Here is a 19,527-nt window from a genome sequence, read left to right on the forward strand (position 1 = left end):
GCCCTGAAACAGCTGGGCACTCACATCAGACAGAACCACATAGCAGAGAGAGATTCAGAATGGCTAGAGTTGTCTGAAACCTCAAAGCACCCCCAATGACACTCCTTCTCCAACAAAGCCACACCTTCTAATCCTTCCCAAGCAGTATCACCAACTGGGTGCCAAGTATTCCAATGTATGAGCTTACTGAAGTCACTGTAATTCACAGCTCCACAGTGAGCATCCCAAACAAGTCTCGCGTGTGCAGGCACGCACACTACCACACTACCACGCACACTACCACACTACCACCGAGCTACATCTGCCTCCAGTGCTGCTATTCTTTCTAGTGAGCACTGTTTGCACCAGCCACTTCAACTACTAAGAACAAACTTACAGCCAGAGAAATACCACTTTAATAATGGAAGAAAAAGCTACCCCAGTCAGTAAAACTACTTCTTCAGGTGCCAAAATAAAATGAACCTTTTAACCATCAACCAAGAACATACTTAAGTCCTAACTTTAGTCCCAAATAGGGCCTCACACGGCATGTGTAGCCCAGTATCTGTTATGAGCAAAGACAGACATATGTAAGGTAGATGCCACGAACATCTGCATATGCTAACAAAGAAAGTTAACATGCAGTTAAGCCTGAATACAATGACAACTGGCCCTTCATTTTCATAGAACAGTATCCTAGTCAGGAGAAAGAACAAATACACATGCAGGCATGCTAGCTCACACTTCTATAATTACTTTAAACAGGATATATGTCACAAGTCCCTGTTCATTTTGGTACTGCCCTGCTTCAAGTTATCATTTTTATCATATATATATATATATATATATATATATATATACATATTATATATAATATGAATGATATCCCTATAAAAATGACAAGTGGGACACTACATGTACCACCGTTACATTACCTGAGTGAATGATATCAGGTGTCTCATGCAGCTTCTTGTATTTTTTAGCAAGCACTGTTTTTACCACACAGGCACATTGCTTGGCAGCCTTCTTATCGGTTACTTTAAGCTGATGCATATATGGTTACTGTGCTAAATCACTTTTTCCCCATCCTTGTAAGCAATTACAAGTAATTTAGTAAGAAATAAAAGCTCACTTCTTTTTGGCAACTAAAAAAACCATGTAGGATCTCCCACAAGTGCAGCAGTGACTCCACCCCACAGTTACTATGGGACCCACGGTGCAAAAGTAATCAGGAGAATGCACCAGCTGGGTGGTTAGCTTACACCGGTGTCAAGGTTTACAATACCCGTAACAACTCAACTGGCACTTGATAATATTTTTGTTTACGTTTTAAATTTTGTATGCTACTTTTTCTTTAATTCCACCATATGCCAGGCAGTGGTGGCACACACCTTTAATCCCAGCACTCAGGAAGCAGAGGCAGGCTAATCTCTGTGAGTTTGAGGCCAGCCTGGTCTACAGAGCTAGTTCTAGGACAGCCAAGACTACACAGAGAAACCCTGTCTCCCCAAAAAACAAAACAAAACAAAGCAAAACAAAAATCCGTCATAAACATTTTTACATATTTTATTGTAAGCATAACCTTTTCATATATAATTATGCTTGTAGCATATAGGACATACGGCCCCGTTCCCTGACTCTCCGTGATGCCTGTGAAAATGTAAACAAGTACATGGAGAGTATAAAGTGGTGAAAAGCAAGGAAAGCGTCCCCAGATAACTTTCATGTATAGATAATCAGAACCAAAAGAAAAACATTAACTCGGGCTTCCTAGCCCAAACGATTAAAATAATGTTTCTCCATAATCCCTTCAATTCAGCAAACAGAATGGTACTCAATCAGGCAGATGCTGTGTGTCATCCACACTCAGCATGCACATGGAGGACAGTGAGGGCCAATGACGCCTCCTCTTCTGCATGAGCACTGTACTCGGTGCCCAGCTTCTTCACTCCTAAGGAAAGGATGCCTATCCAACTATGTATCTTAATTGCTACAACTTTTACCTCAACCCAGAGTGGAAGGTGGAAGGTGTTTCTTTGTCTGACTCTCTTTTCATTTATAGTACTCAACATTTTGGAAACAACGAAATATATTGTTTTAATTATCTTAAAACTTACAGATGGTTCTTTACTTCCCAAAGCTTCAAAAGCATTTTACTCCCCTTTCTCCCCACACTGAATCTCCTTTGGCAACTCAGAGAAGCCTCGTTCTAGTCCTTTCCATTTCTACCTGGATGATTACTCCAAACCTTTCACAAATAGCTTTCTTGGAGAGGCATTCTCTGATCTCTGTGGGACTCCCATGTTCTCTATTGCCATATATGGCGTTAAACTTGTTTCATCTTTTTCTACAAAGCTGAAGGCCTACTGAGAGCAAAGGTTCTTGTCTGCCACATGAAAAGCCAGCTCTGACCTGGCACACAGCAGGCCCTCAGGGAGTGCAGACAGATTCCCTAAACGGATGCCTGGCCCTGCCTACAAGTATGTTTGGTAAAACATTCTTAGTTATAACCTAGGACACTGCAACCTTCCTTCCTCAGCAAGGCCTGTAAAGCCGTGAGCTGGTCAGAGAAAAGATAAAAGAGACGAGACGGGGGCCCCATTAGGTCCCATTAGGGACCACAGTTAATAAAACTGGTTTGTGCTAGGGATGTTCATGAAAAAGCAGACTTTATCTTCTCGTCACAGAACCAAACATGTTTCATCGTTATTCTTCTTCATCTCCTGCCCACAGTGCTTGTGTCACATAGCATCCTGTTGTGAACTCCAAAAAGTAGGCAATAATTTTTAGAGTGTAGATCATTCTATTAAAGCCTCTCCTCAATTAATTAGAAATATTTGTAACAGATACACTGTTATCTAGAAAAATGTGAAATGTTTAATAGTTTTGTCTTCATGAGCACTCTGTTTTGTGTCTGTGTATGATGTGTAAGTGTCTGTATGTGTATGATGTATGTAATGAATGTATGTGTGCACATTCACATGTGTGCATGTGTACCACACGGTGTGTGGAGTCAGAAGACAACTTCAGGTGTTGGTCTTCATCTTCCATGTTGTTTTCAAGACAGATTCTCTATTGTGGGTTTTTTGTTTCATGAGCCACTTCTCCAGCCCCTCCTTAAACTAGTCTGTCTGTCTGTCTGTCTGTCTGTCTGTCTTTCTTTTTCTTTCTTTGTTTTTACTTTTTCTTTCTTTTTTTGGTTTCAAAACAACGTTTCTCTGTGTAGCCTTGGTTGTCCTAGAACTTGCTCTGTAGACCAAGTTGGTCTCAAACTCACAGAGATCTGCCCTGCCTCTACTTGGTGAGTGCTGAGATAAAAGGTGGATGCCACCACCACCCAGTGTTAGTGTTTCTTCTTTCAAAAACTGAAGAAGGAAGGAAGGAAGGAAGGAAGGAAGGAAGGAAGGAAGGAAGGAAGGAAGGAAGGAAGGAAGGAGAGAGAAAGAAAGGAAGAAAGAAAATCTTCAGTACAAAAGAACTAATATTATAGTTTCTAAAACAAACAACAAAAAATCCTTCCTAGTGACCTATTTTTAACATATTCTTCATTTTCTCTATATAAAACACATGTTGAGGGGCAGTAATGGCATACACCTTTGCTCCCAGCACATGTGAGGCAGAGACAGATGGATCTCTGAGTTTGAGGCCAACCTGCTCTGAGATCCAGGACAGCCAAGGCTACATAGGGAAAAAACAACAACAACAACAACAAAAAAAAAAAAAAAAAAAAAAAACACATACAAACAAACCCACAACTAAAACACTGATGTTTATATAAATAGTACTTTAAATGGTTCAGTTTTATTTTTGCTTATCAATTGGTAGAAAAACTTTTATGATGACCTTTAACTAATGATCCTCCTGCCTCAACCTCACAAGTGCTGGTAGTGCAGGTGTGAGCCATCACACTTAACAAATGTTTGGGGTTTTAGAATCTTGTCTTGAGAGGCAGTGAAGGAGTTTGAAAGCTAAGTAAGCACACATAAGGACTCTCCACTGCAGTCCTCTCCACACTGCAGCCCTCTCCACGCTGCAGCCCTCTCCACGCTGCAGCCCTCTCCACGCTGCAGCCCTCTCCACGCTGCAGCCCTCTCCACGCTGCAGCCCTCTCCACGCTGCAGCCCTCTCCACGCTGCAGCCCTCTCCACACAACAGCCCTCTCTACACTGCAGCCCTCTCCACACTGCAGCCCTCTCCACACTGCAGTCCTCTCCACACTGCAGTCCTCTCCACACTGCAGCCCTCTCTACACAGCAGCCCTCCACACTGCAGCCCTCTCCACACAGCAGCCCTCTCTACACAGCAGCCCTCCACACTGCAGCCTTCTATACTGTGGCTCATCCCCATTTATCACAAACTAGACATTTTAATGTCTAATTCCAAGTAAATGGAAATTGGATATTTGGAGAAGATTCATAATTATAAAATATCGTATTTCACTAATTCTGTGATGCAGGTATTCACACTGTGGAATCTCTGAATTGGGATGTGCCTTAGATAGTCTCTTACTGTGTGTAGTAAACTGGAAGCACCTTCTTCCTCTACTGGTATAAAAGTAATGGTTTTTAACTACTGATGGCCTCTTAGACTAAATGAAACATAGATATTAAAATATTAAAGCTTTTCTCCAATAATGCTTTCTAGATAACTTTAGTCACAGTAATATTATACAGTTAGTTCCAGAAAGAAAACTCAGTACCTTGAGATTTATGTTTTACCAACCCCAAGAAAACAGACAATTGAAAGAAAACATTTTAAAGGACTTAGAAACTGTCTGTATTGGAAGAATATGCAAACAACAACTGCAAGAGAAGAGGTCTTTCTTGAATGCAGCTTCAAGGCCTCAGACCATCCTGGAACTTACCACAGGGTTAGTTACAGGGCAAGGTGAGGAACAATGTGGGAAAGGAAACTGCGCAGATGAAAAAATACTACTTTATTATTTCTTCTTAAAGAGGAATTTTTGTCATTCTTTAAACACAAATATGATAAAGTAGATGAAACAACTGTAATAAAATATAACACCGTAAACATTCTTAATAAATTAAAAGCCAACCTACCAGCATTGTCTTCCTCCTGGCTCAATCTGTCTCACCTTCAGGTGATCCTAGGACTGGGGCTCCTTTCCAGGTCCCCAGTTTCTCAAGTCGATCTTCTACCTCCCTGTGGCAACAATATTTTCTAATTAAAAGAGTCCTTTTGTGCCACAGGGAGGATTTCTGATGGTATAACAAATACGGAAGTTATCACAGCTCATCATAGAGTCAGACTCATCATAAGAGTCCTCAAGACAGAAATCCGGCTTCTGATAGTTCAATAAAGAAATCTGACCTTATTTTTTCAAACTGTGCTTATAAACCTTTACTTTCATTTATTAAAAAGTAACCATTGCTTTCTCATTAAATTACATTAAAAAAATCTTATTCTTCTAAATTTCAACTAACCTTTAAATATAGTTTTTTTGTTGCTCACTAAAACTGTTTTAAATATATTTGTTGTACATTTGTGAGTGGGCATGTGTATGTCAGGACAAGCTATGGAAGTCAGATTGTTAACCTTCAAGGGTCTATTCTTTCACTCCACCATGTGGGTCCCAGGGATCAAACTCAGGTCGTCAGGCTTGTGGTGGCAAGCACCTTTACCCACTGAGCCATCATGCCAGCCCATAAAAACAGATTTTTTAAAGCTTCTTGGTAATTAAGTACGAGGATAACTTTTTATGCCTTGGTGGCTGAATACAAAGCAAAGTCTCTCCATGACTACTCAAAGGAGAGATGCAGGAGCCTTAAAGAGACTGAAGATTAACATATCTACTCGTGATGCATTCAAAGAATAACTAGAAGAAAATAACACGACAACTTCAAACAGCAGCACTCTGCTGAGCACGGCAGCACAGGCAAGTGTTCAAGCTGCATGGGAAGCTGGGGCAGGACTGCCGGGTGCCATGGTTTGGAGCCAACCTGGGCAGCATAAGACATATCAAATAATAATGTTAATTTTTAAAAGATTAATCCATGCCAATACTAAAATTGTATTATTTAGAGCTTTAAAAGTAGCAGTGTGTCTCACTGATAGTGATTACTTTCAGTTTATTCTTTGTAATATTTCCTAATTTTTCCATTGCTCTTACTGTAAAAAAAAAAAAATCAAACTTAGGTATGATCAAAAATTATTGAAAATCAATGGTACATATATATGATTATGTTCAGGTATTTTTGGATGACTTTCAAAATTAGGTCATTCAACAAAGAAATAATGAAGACTATATATAAAATTATTTATATGTGTGTGTGTGTGTGTGTGTGTGTGTATATATATATATATATATATATATATATATATATATACACACACACACATATATAAATTTCCCCTTTTTCTTTCTTTCCTTCATTTACTTGTCTGAAACTGGGTCTGGCTCCATGTAGTCCAGGCTGGACTCAGTCACCATCCTCCTGCCTCAGCTTCCCATGTCCTGAGACTGCAGGCAAGTTTCATCACACCTGGCCATAAAATGGTTCTTCACTAAGATACTACAAACTATAGTGCTTTGTATTTTCTGACTATCTTTCACATGTTCAACACACGCACACACAAAACCCAACAGACACACAGAAAAACCCACCACACACAATTTCAAGGTTACTTTTACCTTCACATACAAGAACATAAGAAAGCAACTGAATCCGGGTAGCATAATGGAAGGTCAGAAGAGTGTGATGTAGAAAATATTAACTATGCAAAGTCTCAGGTACATGGGCCTAGAACAGAGAGTGCTAAGGACATTACAGGTGAGGAAACAGAAGTGGAAACTCTGTATGTTTTGAAAAAGTCCTTGTGAAAGGCAGGAAGGAAGAGAGCAGGGAGAGTAGAGTTTCCACAAAGGATGCACTTCTGGATGACTTGAAGGCCACTGAGCTTGGCAGAAGACTGGCCTTTGAAATCTAGCAAACAAAGAGCAGTACAGTGGCTGACAAGCAAAGTGAGCTGTAGTTGGATGGCTGTCCAATGCAGTGAGTTGCAGGCTGACTGACAAGTGCAGTGAGCTGTAGGCTGACTGACAAGCGCAGTGAGCTGTAGGCTGACTGACAAGTGCAGTGAGCTGTAGGCTGACTGACAAGCGCAGTGAGCTGTAGGCTGACTAAGAAACGCAGTGAGCTGTAGGCTGACTGACAAGTGCAATGAGCTGTAGGCTGACTGACAAGTACAGTGAGTTGTAGGCTGACTGACAAGCACAGTGAGCTGTAGGCTGACTGACAAGCGCAGTGAGCTGTAGGCTGACTGACAAGCGCAGTAAGCCAAGGAAGAATGACAAGGAAAAATGCTTGCTGAAGTATGTGTTTCTTTGGGTTTTTTTTTCTTTTTCTTTTTCCTTTTCTTTTTAAATGTGGAAATGAAAGGAAATACAACAGATGTAAGCAAAGTTAAATGTTCTGACTGAATACACTGTAGACCTGTCAAACTTGGAGACATAAAAAAAGCTGCTAATGAAGTCAAAGGAAGACTTGTTCAAGAATAGTCCTGTAAGCATTTCTTTCATGAGGTCCTTACAGTCTTAAATTCCTATTTTATAACAGTGAAACACTCTGAAAAGTTTAAACATTGCCAAGTGAGTGGTATAGAGGAAGACTGAAGGCAGAGGTAGGCAAGTACTCCTTCCTGCCAAAGAAAGATACTTCGACCCCGTCACCCAGGATGCTCTCTCGTATTTGCTTTTAGAATTCTTCACGCTTTTCAAATTACAAACATTTCTAAAAGTAATTATTTAATTGTATGTCATTTTTTCTTTTTTTTTTTTAAAGCTTTTTTTATTTTTTTATGTAGCAAGAGTACATTGCTGCTGTCTTCAGACATAACAAAAGAGGGCATCAGATCCCATTACAGACAGTTGTGAGCCACCATATGGTTTCTGGGAATTGAACTCAGAATCTTTATGAGAGCAGTCAGTGCTCTTAACCACTGAGTCATCTCTCCAGCCCTGTATGTCATTTTCTTATCCATGCCCACGGGGACATTCTGCAATGCCTTTTCCCTCGGTCTAACAGGCTTCAGTGAAGATGACTCCCAAGTCTGTCTCTATCCTTTGGTCACTGGGCAGCAGTTACACTAGGCAGCTTCCATCCGCCCTAGCTCTTTCCCACTCCAGGAGAGCAGCTGCATCAATGGGGCTGACACAGCTTCAGACTGGGCTTGTTCGGTGGAGAGACTGGGCAGGGACTAGAAAAGGGGAGAGTAGACTAGGAGATATAACCTGGCCCCTCAGCACTGTGGCACTGACATGCGACCGGGTGCATCCTTCACCAAGGTCCCAGCTTTTGCCAAGGTGACTCCTCCACATTTGAGTTAGTTGTCTAGCTTGGCCCTCCCCTGAGCCCTGGAGCCAAGAACAGAAACAGTTCCACTGTAGCGCACTGAGCACTGCCCCCTCCCCCTCTTCCATACTACGCTTTCTTTTACTAAGACTTCCCTTAAGTTAGCCATTTTCTTTGTGATGAAATTTTGGTACTCCTGTGTACATCTGTAAATACCTACATATTTCTTCTTAGATACTTTACCTCAACTCAAAATCAAACCTGATGATAAGATCATCTGCTTCTTAAAACCATCTTTCCTTCATCTCTCCAGGATGTCACCATCTCTTGTTGTTGTGAGTATGCCCGCCCCTCCCTTGTCTGGGATCAGGTTACATTTGACTGGGATGAGTATATGGAGCCCACTGTTCCTATGGCCACTACTTAATTACTCAAGTCACCTTTCAAGTCACAACAGCCGGCTTTCCTGCCTCTTCCCCGACATCCTATCCAAATGGTACTTGTTTATTTACATATGGTATTTGAGACTGAACAGGCCTTGCGCACAATAGATAAACACTTTGCCACCAGGCTACACCCAGCATATATTCAGAATCCGTCCTATATCCAGAGATGTGAGGTCCATGGTAGTGCTTCCTCCCCAAGAGCCTGTAAAAGAGCTGGCAGCTGCTTCATCTGCTTAATTTCTAACTCTTGTCAATAAAACTTACTTCATATCTATATATTTTCAGGTAAACATTAAAAGTCTCTGTAGAGAATCCAATAAGCGCCTCCCTCTCATCATCATGCCCACCTGTCAGCAGACCATGCTACGAAAGTGAATGGTCCTGAGAATTATTTCAAGGCCTTCCCCGGACAAGCCCAGCCCCAGACAAGCCCACCCCCCACAGCCTACTGCTGCTCCCAAAGACTCTGTCATTACTAATCTTTAGCATCCTCACAGGCGCTTGTGATCAAATGAGATGAATACACCTCTGCTAGAAGTTTTACAGTTCTCAGTTTTCCCTACAACATTTAAGAGGATATTAGTATCACCACTAAGCTCAGAGAGAAGAATGGAGATTTCTAAAATGGAAAGATAAGCAAAATAGACCAAAATTATGATCAAAAGGAGAGTCCTGTTACATACAAAATAATGAAGGGCCATGAACCTACCCACTCCAACCTGCTTAACAGTGAGGACAGTGTTTCTGGCACAGACATGTAAGGGTATAGAGGAATAAAAGAAAAACTTCAATGTGACCACCAGACCTGAAAGAACAAGTTCAATTAACTATGATTTTAGGCTGATAAAATATGAATCATAATCCAGGTGTAGTGGCACACTTTAATCCCGAGACTCAGGAGGCAGAGGCAGGAGGATCTCTGTGACCTGGAGGCCAGGTGGTCTTCTAAGACAGCCAGGACTACATAAAGAGATTCTGTCTCAAAACACACACACACACTCACAGAGACAGACAGAGACAGAGGGAGAGAGACAGAGATGGAGAGACAAGAGAATGAATGAATTATAGTTTAAAAGAAGTCTAGAAAATATTTCCAAAACTTGTACAAGGAAATCCTATTCTATATATTTTTTTTTAACTTGTATGTGATCATGATGTGTGTTTGCATATTCTCCTGTGCCGTGGTGCACATCTGGAGGTCAGAGAACAACTGTGTGGAGCCAGGCCTTTCCTTCCAACTCACCACAGGTTCTGGGATCAGAGTGCCAGGCTTGACAAGCCCCAGTGCCCACAAAGCCAACTCAGTGGCTCTTATTCTATAGTCTTAATTCCCTCAAGTCACACAGAAACACGGAGACCTTGCGTTCCTTTCCATTTCCTTTCAGTTGGTTTCTTTTCAAATATCTACGTTTAGAATTTCAGTTACAAACTTTTAATACTACAAGAAATAACCCTCCCATCCTAATCCACAGCAAATGGAAACAGACTCAGCTAAGCCATGGCGACCCTTACCCTCCTGTCCATGCTCTGGAAGAAGTACAATCCACTTAAAGTGTGGGGTTCTTTTTAAAAAAAAAAAAAAAAAAAAAACTCAAGCTCAGATTCTCTAATTTTAAAAAAAAACACTATTTGGGGGAACATGGTGGGTGCATAAAACAAAAATAACCTACGGTCACTAATCTTTGTAAAGTCATTAAAACTCATGATCAAGAAAGCAAATGAGGGCTGGAGAGGTGGCTCAGTGGTTAAGAGCACTGACTGCTCTTCCACTCAGGTCCTGAGTTCAATTCCCAGCAACCACATGGTGGCTCACAACCATCTGTAATGGGATCTGAGGCCCTCTTCTGGTGTGTCTGAAGACAGCGACAGCGTACTCACATAAATAAAAATTTAAGAAAAAAATTTAAAGCAAATGAACATGTAAAGTGATGTTCTGAAGAACCTTTACCATTTTAGAGTAATATAAGTGACTGGACTAGCATTTCCTTCTACTGTTTAAAAAAAATCGATCTAAAGAATAGTATTGAGAGCATGCAGGATAGAGTGGAGCATGTGGGTCATCCCAGCTCTCAGGAGACAGAAGCAACACACCTGTACCAAGTTCAAGGCCTGGGGAGGGTGCCAGGGAGACCCTCAAAATAAGATAGTATTAAATATTAAAATACAACTTGTCAAAAATAATTGCAAGAGCAACTGGTTTTTCTCCATGCCTGGCATCCTAAGCCCAGACTGACCTTTAATCTGCAGCCCCTAGCGTGGCAGCCTCTGGAGTAGTCCGGTTACACACGTGCACCACACCCGGCCCGCCTCCCAGCCTCCAATTCAACATCACAGCCATTAGCATCTCTGTCCTCTGAATGGAATCATCACCCTCAGGACTCCTTAACTGGGTTACATTCATTTCTTATTCAAAATTATTTTAACTGAATGAATTTAAATTAATGAAGAATTAATTATCAATCACACAGTGACATTTGTCAAGCTGCTCTGCCATCGTAGACACTGAGAGCCCTGATGCCACTACGTGTGCAAATCCTATATGGTTGTTTGCATTTTTTCAAGTTTTCAACTTGATACAAAAATCAATCGTTTGAGGGAAAACTCGGGTCTAGACAGATGACTTAATGTGCTTCCTGTTCCTCCAGAAGACCCAGGTTCAAGTCCCAACACTCACATACCAGCTCACAACCATCTGTAATGTGGGCATCCATCAGTTCCAGGGCATCCAATGCCCACTTCTAGCTTCTGCAGGCAAAACAGCCTACACATAAAATTAATACACATAGTAATAAAGACTTAATTTTTTTAAAGAAGAAAAGACATCCTTGGACCAACACTTCTCCCTTCAGCCTGGAAAACGCTTTAAAAAAAAAAAAAAAAAAAAAAAAAAGGTGTCATCCCCTCGAGCAAGGCATCACTCCACACACATCATCAAGTCTTTAGGAAGTGCTTGGCTCCCTGTCATCAGATGAACCAGTCTGCACTTCCCCGGAGTTTTGCTGGCACATCATCCTTGCTTGGAAGAACAAGAGCTCCTAATCTCTAAGTTCAATAAAAGAATGAAACTGGAGAACAACTTGAGACTAACAGCTAGCAGAATTTAAGAGGACACCACTCCACTGGGGTCCTCGGAACCAAAAGATGTCAGACACTGAAAAGCAACTGGGAGAGTTTGCTACATTTGTAAAAATACATCTAAATATATAAGAATTTTCCAGTCCATTAGAAGTCTCAATGTGTAAAAGCACTAATGAACTACTGACTTCCATGAGACTCACATGACCGAAGGAAAACAGAACTGATTCCCCACAAGCTGGCTTCTGAACTACACACATGAAAGGAAGAAAGAAGGAAAGAAGGAAGGAAGGAAGGAAGGAAGGAAGGAAGGAAGGAAGGAAGGAAGGAAAGAAGGAAGGAAGGAAAGAAGGAAGGAAGGAATTAATTAATTTCACTAGGATTGCAAACCTGTAAGAATTTTGCCAAAACATTACCAGATTATGATTTTTTGTTTACTACTATGTAAGTCACTAAAATGATTTAGGGAAATTTTTCTTCATGGTCATAGCAAAACCAAAAAGATTGCCCGAAGAATTACATGAACTAATTCCTAAATGCACACACAGATGACAAAATACACACTAAAGGAAACACCAGGATGTCTAAGAAGAGAAAAAAAGAAGAGGAATCCGACAGGCAAAGATGCTTCAAAAAACGGGGCTGCTCCAGTAGTGCTGATTCAAAGAAGGGCTAAACCAGTTAGAGAGAATACTATCCTCATTTTTTTTAATTAGAAAATAGCATTCTTGTATACTAACCTACTGATTTTTATAAGTAAATAATAACTAGCAAGTATCTATAGTTACAGAAAAATAAAGCAATTTAAGGCTGTTGTATAGTGAAGAATTGTAACATAGACCTCTATTACACTTATGTAAACTCTCTTGAAACAAATATTTTTACACCAATATCCACTCTATGCTAAGTGGCATTTTAAAACTGGTTCTTCAGTAAAAGATTCCTCAACAATAAATAGTAATACTGAAACTTATAAAACAACTTAGGGGCTGGAGAGATGGCTCAGCAGTTAAGAATGCTGGCTGCTCTTCCAAAAGGACCTGGGTTGGGTTTCCAGCACCCACATGGTGGTTCACAACCATCTTTTAACTTGGTCCAGGGGATCCGACACCCTCTTTTAGCTGCCGTGGGCACTGCAGCACACACAGTACAGACACACATGCAGGCAAAACATCTTTACACATAAAATAGCTAACTTGTTAAAGTGTAAGAGCTATGGTAACAAAGACTCTGCGACGTCTACCTGTTTCTGAGTTCTCCGTCTCAACTTCTTGTTCTTCCGCCACATCCTGCATCATGTAAGTCTCGTCGTCATACACCAGCACCTGGGCAGCGTAGCCCTGCTCTAACCTCGCACTGGGGACTGGCTCCACAATCACTGCTGGATATTCAGGGACAGTGTCGCCTCCCTACAAGAGCAAAGTGAAAGAACAATCAAGTTTTTTGTTGGACAATTCTGGGTTTAGTTCTGAATTGGATTCACACAATGTCATTCGGTCCACACAGTGTCTTTCATGTGCTGTGTGTGTGTGTGTGTGTGTGTGTGTGTGTGTGTGTGTGTGTGTGTGTGTGTGTGTGTGTGTATGGATGTATATGGATGTATAAAACAAAGAAATGGAGAGGCTGGCTGTGATCGTCTTCTAAAGTCTTAAGAGACAGATAATCAGGGGTCGTAGGTTAAGAAACAAATTCAAAGCATGCATACTTCATTTTTTTTGTGAAAGCTCACTAAAACAAAGGTCAGAGATTTCATTTTAAGTTTTACACTAAGGACCATAGATACTGCAACAAACAAAAAGAGCCAAGAACAACAAACCCTGGGAAGAAGGAAAGAAAGGTGTGTGAATGGGTATCAGATGGGTTAGCAGACACAGGAAAGTCCCAGCCTAACAGCAAGTCAAGAGTCGAGAAGCAGGATACTGCGCAGTGGCAAGGCCACAGACAGCACCAGACACTTCGAAAAGAACAAGTTAGAACAACAGAGCAATCACAGGAGCTGGAAGAAACACCCTGAGTTAATCAAAGTATAAAACATGTTTCAGACTAGAAGCTTTTGTTTTATTATAGTTCTGGGATCAAACTCACAGCCTTGAGCCATTAAAAAAGCAAATATATAAACTTAAGGAAGAGTTTACGGTACAAGCCAGAGCCAACCCAACACAAGAGGAGACACGAGCAAGTTTTTAGAAGGCTAGGATAATCTCCAGGATGTCTGCTGTACCGAACTTAAAAATCAACAGGTCAGGACTACATCAATCTTGATTGTCAACTTGACTGGACTGAGGGACATGTAAAAGACTATTAATAAGTCTCATCCCTAGCTGTATCTGTAAGGGTGTTTCCAGAAAGTTTGATCATGAGGGCCCTGGCACAGAAAATGGCTTGCCCTACAGTTCGATTCAAACTTTGAATAGACTACATCGGAAAGGTGTGACTTGGGAAGTAGAGCCTAGTCAAGGGAAGAGGGTCACTGCAGGCACACACCCTTGAATAGTAAACACCTCTTGATCCCCTCTCCTGTCTGAAAGTCCTCTGTGTCCTGGTCACCCAGAGACAAACAATTCTGCTCTCAAACCTTTCCACTATGACATTCTACCTCCCCACAGGCCGCTGCTGTCAATGACTGAAAAGGCTGACTACAGAAAATGTACAGGGCCATATGTGAAGTGTCTCCTCTGACGAGTGGCGTTCTTCCTGAGGACACAATGCCGAGGAGAGCCTGGTCCAGACTGCTACCACATTGGCCTTGCATTAATACATGTGTACTCACTCCACCTTGCCCTGATGCCTGAGATGAGTGATCAACCTCACAGAGGGGAAGCCACCATGATCCTATGCACACAAACAACAAACAGAACCCTTTATCTGACCATGTGTCTGCAGAACCAACAGGCCCACGTTGAAGCACTTCCTGCTGACCTCAGGCTGCCCTGTGAAGATACTAACTCGGCCTGGAACTGAGTTCCAGTTTGAATGCTTTACAAAATAAACAATTCACTGCTCGGGAGCATTATCATAGATGCTAAACTATAAAGAAAGGTATAGAAATGACAACGTATGTAATGATGACACTTCTGAAAACAAAGATGGGATACAGGAGAGGGGCACAGTCTACTTCTAAAACACTTGGAATTTTCACTCAACATGGTGATATATAATCCCAGTGCATAACGGTGGGGAAGGATAAGGTCAAAGGCATCGGCACATACACATCGCATTCTAGACCACCCTAGGAAAACAAACAAACAAATTGTCAGCAATTACTCCATCGAACCTGAATGATAGTAATGTACTGGGGGCAGGTTTCTTAGCTTTTACTAGTGTCTGGGTGATGGGGGTTTCTGTGTCATTTTTTGAGACATGGTCATGATATATATCTCAAGTTGGCCTTGAACTCATGATCATACTGCCTCATACTCCCAATGTTATTCTTAAAATACATATATATATTTGTGTGTGCTTCATTGCCTTTAAAACACTTCACCAAGCCGGGCAGTGGTGGCGCACTCCTTTAATCCCAGCACTTGGGAGGCAGAGGCAGGTGGATTTCTGAGTTCGAGGCCAGCCTGGTCTACAGAGTGAGTTCCAGGACAGCCAGGGCTACACAGAGAAACCCTGTCTCGAAAAACCAAAAAACTACTTCACCAAAAATTTAATTTGTGAAATACACTGAAAAATAATTTTAAGGAAATATCCATTGACTAACAATTTCCTGTTTGGGATAGGACAGAATATGAGTCCAGCTTTTTAACTGAACTCCTAAAGAGAGAAGAGAGAAAGAAAGGAAACAGAAAGCGCTGCTCCCAACCGTGTAAACTAACAGCTGTGCCATCTGCACTCCCAGCTGAACCTTACAGCCACCGCAACATCCTCTAAACATACTGAGGAGCATGGACCAGGAACTGAACCTTACAGCCACCGAAACATCCTCTAAACGCACTGAGGAGCATGGACCAGGAACTGAACCTTACAGCCACCGCAGCATCCTCTAAACGCACTGAGGAGCATGGACCAGAAAAGACTCCTCTATTCAGAGTTCTCTATTCACCAGCAAGAGACAGCAACACACTAAGCAGCACTGAGCTTATGCTGACCCAAGCACTGGTTATTTATACAAGGGAGTTAGAATTACTTCCTTCCTCTGAAATTTTTACAGTATTTTTTTCCCTTTCAGAGAACAGGCTCACTATGTTGCCCAGGCTGGTCTCAAACTCCTGAACTTAAGCAATCTTCCTCCAAAGAGCTAGGACTACAGACACATACTTGCCATGGTCCCAACTATACTGTATTTTAGAAGCACCAGATGGCTTTAGACTGTGAACTTCCATCAATTCACGCTAGAGAAAGGAAAAACAAGTTCACACTTGTCATGGCACAAAAAATACTCAAGGACAGAATTCTGCACCACCCCTCTGTCCGAACGCTCCTCCTGTCAGGACTCTAGCCAGCCCCATCCTCTCAGATCCTGCCTAAGTTATTTAACAGTTCCTTTCTTGGACCACTGGGGAGGGGCTTAAATGTGCTTGTATTAGAATTGTAGATAAAAGCTAAGTTTTCACAGATCCTTACTTTTTATGCTTCTCTAAAAGATGCTCTAGTGGGGCCCATGAGCACACTCAGTACTTAGGAGACTGAGGCAGGCAGGTCCCTTGGAACTCCAGGACAGCCAGGGCTACACTGACATAGGCTTCTCTATGTGCCACACACTGGCCTTGAACTATGTGGCCCAGATGACTTCTGTTAAGTCTCAGGAAGTCCATCCGCCCAGGAATGAGCTCCAGCTGAACAACAGGAGGATTTCTGGTGGTCAGATAGCAGCCAGCATTCCACCTTGGGAACTTGTGAAACTGCCAAAGGAGTCCTTTCCCTTATGGCTGACAGAATGAACATATGGCCACTTGTGGTTGCATATCAAAGGCTGCAGTCCCTACTCACAAACACTGTCACCACTTCAAAGTCCACGCTGGCCTCCTGGCCCTTCCCTGCCTGAAGCTATGCACCCTCCCTTATACCTGTTCTCTCCTGCTGTTCACTCCCTCCCTCCACCCCTTGCTAGGCTCTAGTCTCCACCCTCTCCCTGTCTCCTTGTTACACTCTGCTCCCTGCTCTCCACTGTCACTGGCTGTCTCCACTGTCCCCCGCAGCTATTCTCTCTCCTGCTCTTCTGCCTCAAGCCCTGGCCTGTCCAGTCTGCTTCCTTTTCCCTCGGCTCTCCACTCTCTGAGTTACCTCTGGACGCTCACAACAAAAACCTTACCTCTTTGGAGCAGTCATGTCTGTAGTTTCTTTACCCAGGCCCTCACAAAGAACCTCAACTTTGTGGCAATCTACTACTGCCTCAGTACCTCCAGTGCTGGGATTACAGATGAGTTCCAGCAAATCTGGATTACAATTCTGAAACTTCAAATCTCTTACAAATAGTACTCCACCAGTTTTAAAATGTCTACGCCACTGAATTAAGTTATTTTACCTAATAAACAAAAAGTCATACATGCACAGACATACAGAGAGACGCACAAACATGTACAGAGATTTTACATACAACTTTTAAGCCAGGCGGTGATGATGCACACCTTTGAGCCAGCAGATGTCTGAGTTTGAGGCCAGCCTGGTCTACACAATAAGTTCCAGGACAGCCAAGGCTATATAGAAAAACCCTGTCTTGAAATAAACAAACAAACAAAATAAATCTTTAATAGAGCCAAGCACAATATATAATAGGGCACCTAGACTATTATGTAGTCCTGTATGCAGCCCCCTCCCTCCCTTCGCTCCTCTTCCTTCTCCTCCTCCTCGCTTTTCGGATCAGGGTCTGTCTGTGCAGGCCAGGCTAACCACAAACTCAGATATCACCTGCTCTGCCTCCTGAGAGCTGGGACTAAAGGTGAGCACCTCCACTGTCGCCAGCATCTCCTGCTGTCACCCTCCCTCCCACCTCTCCTTCCTTCTACCTTCCGGTTTACCCTCTGACTCCTCCCTAAATACTCACCATTTCTCTAAGCACTGGCTTTCACTTTCACCCTCCTCAGGCAGCCCCCCCCCTTCCTCCTCAATGCCTCCATGCTGGTGCTGACGGTGCTCACCAAGTCTGTCCTTCATCTAGCGCTATGCTCAACTTCCATTTTCAACTTATCACAAATAAAACACTAACATCATGAAACAAACGATCAGTATGTCTTCCTGTTCTCACATTTTGTTTTCCTCTAAATCTGTTTCTTATATTTAGATAATAAGTCAATAATATCTCTTAGGTCTTTGAAATTAACTATGCACAAAGCACATATCTCAGGAAGACTGGGGTTCGACTGGGGTTCTGGCAGCTTCCATTATTCCACAACAGCAGTACTGGTCTTGAGATCTACTTTTGGAGGCACCTTGTCAAATGGTCTATGTCACTTTAATAATGATCCTGTATTGTCTGAAAGGTTAAAACACAAAACAATGATTTTCACACTTGTTATGGGTTGAATTATATCTTCTAAAGTGTAGATGTTTTTAACCATGTCGGTTGTGAGTGTGACCTTATTTGGAAATGGCTCTTGGTAGAGATATACAAGTTAGGATATGATCAGTAGGGCAAGCCCGAGCCCAATCTCACCAGTCTTTACAGGAAAGTGCAATTTGGACACACGGGTGGGGATAGAGGGAAGCCCACTTAAAGACACAGGCGAATTCTATCTCCGCACTGAGGTCGGTGCTACCACAAGCTAATGGGGCATAAGGGAGACTCCCAAATCTCTTGGAAGACAACTCACCAATCAATGCTGGAATTTCAAAAGTCTAGATTCTAGAACCATGAGATTTAAGTTTGTTTTGTGAAGCCACACATTATGGGATTTTTTTTCCTTAATTACAGCCCCATCAAAAACAAAACAACAACAAAAGAACCACCTGCCACCTTTACTAGCTTCGTTCTTACATTACTACACACGAGCTGTGTGTGTGTGTGTGTGTGTGTGTGTGTGTGTGTGTGTGTGTGTGTGTGTGTGGCTTAGTTACCAAACGTAAACCTTCCCAGGGCGTGTCCTCATGTCATTTTGTAGCTTCCACATCTGTCCAAATCCTTTTCCTCTGCTAAAGGCTTTTCATTTTTTAATCCCTGAAAAGGACATTTTCTATTCAAAGTCCTCCTGACACAAGGTGTTTGCCTGACATCAATGCTGTCCATATGCAGCATTCTACCATAAGTACATATCCAAAGTGCCTGCTGGACAGTGAGAGTGTTAGCAAACGCTACACCTCAAGTCCTCAAAGACACCGGTGGTGGTGGCGCACGCCTTTAATCCCAGCACTTGGGAGGCAGAGGCAGGCGGATTTCTGAGTTCGAGGCCAGCCTGGTCTACAGAGTGAGTTCCAGGACAGCCAGGGCTACACAGAGAAACCCTGTCTCTGAAAAAAAAAAAAAAAAAGTCCTCAAAGACATCACATAATGCAGAATTTAGGTTACCTGCTGCTTAGAAAGCAACACGACAGATTCTAACTTAGCAGTTATTCACATACTGAACACATCTGATAGCAACTGACTTCTTGAGTTCTCGCCACCAAATGACGGAGAATTCAGAGTAAGTGTGCTATCTATCTACTGTTTTGAGGAGATATTTATTACTGGAGAAAGGAAGGTGAGAAATAGTTAACACATTCACTATCTTCTCAGGACTTCTCAGCAATTCACTATAGCAAACAGTAAAATAGATGAAACTCCAACTCAGTGGGTC

At 42.2% G+C, this 19,527-nt stretch overlaps 1 protein-coding gene across 5 annotated transcripts in view; it reads right to left on the bottom strand.

The window, feature by feature from the left end:
* Elf2 (E74 like ETS transcription factor 2) overlaps positions 1-19,527 on the bottom strand; it is an 85,375-nt gene that overhangs the window by 39,383 nt on the left and 26,465 nt on the right. For 3 of the 5 annotated variants that reach the window (XM_034500111.2, XM_034500109.2, XM_076932356.1), the window contains exon 4: positions 13,056-13,221. In XM_034500111.2, coding sequence (XP_034356002.1) covers positions 13,056-13,221 — 166 coding nt within the window. Of the gene's footprint in view, positions 1-5,039; positions 5,143-13,055; positions 13,222-19,527 lie in introns of all 5 variants that reach the window. The other 2 variants (XM_034500116.2, XM_034500115.2) reach the window with 1 other exon arrangement.

This window comes from Arvicanthis niloticus, chromosome 4 (assembly GCF_011762505.2).
Source record: "Arvicanthis niloticus isolate mArvNil1 chromosome 4, mArvNil1.pat.X, whole genome shotgun sequence".
In the NCBI taxonomy this organism is placed as follows: domain Eukaryota; kingdom Metazoa; phylum Chordata; class Mammalia; order Rodentia; family Muridae; genus Arvicanthis; species Arvicanthis niloticus.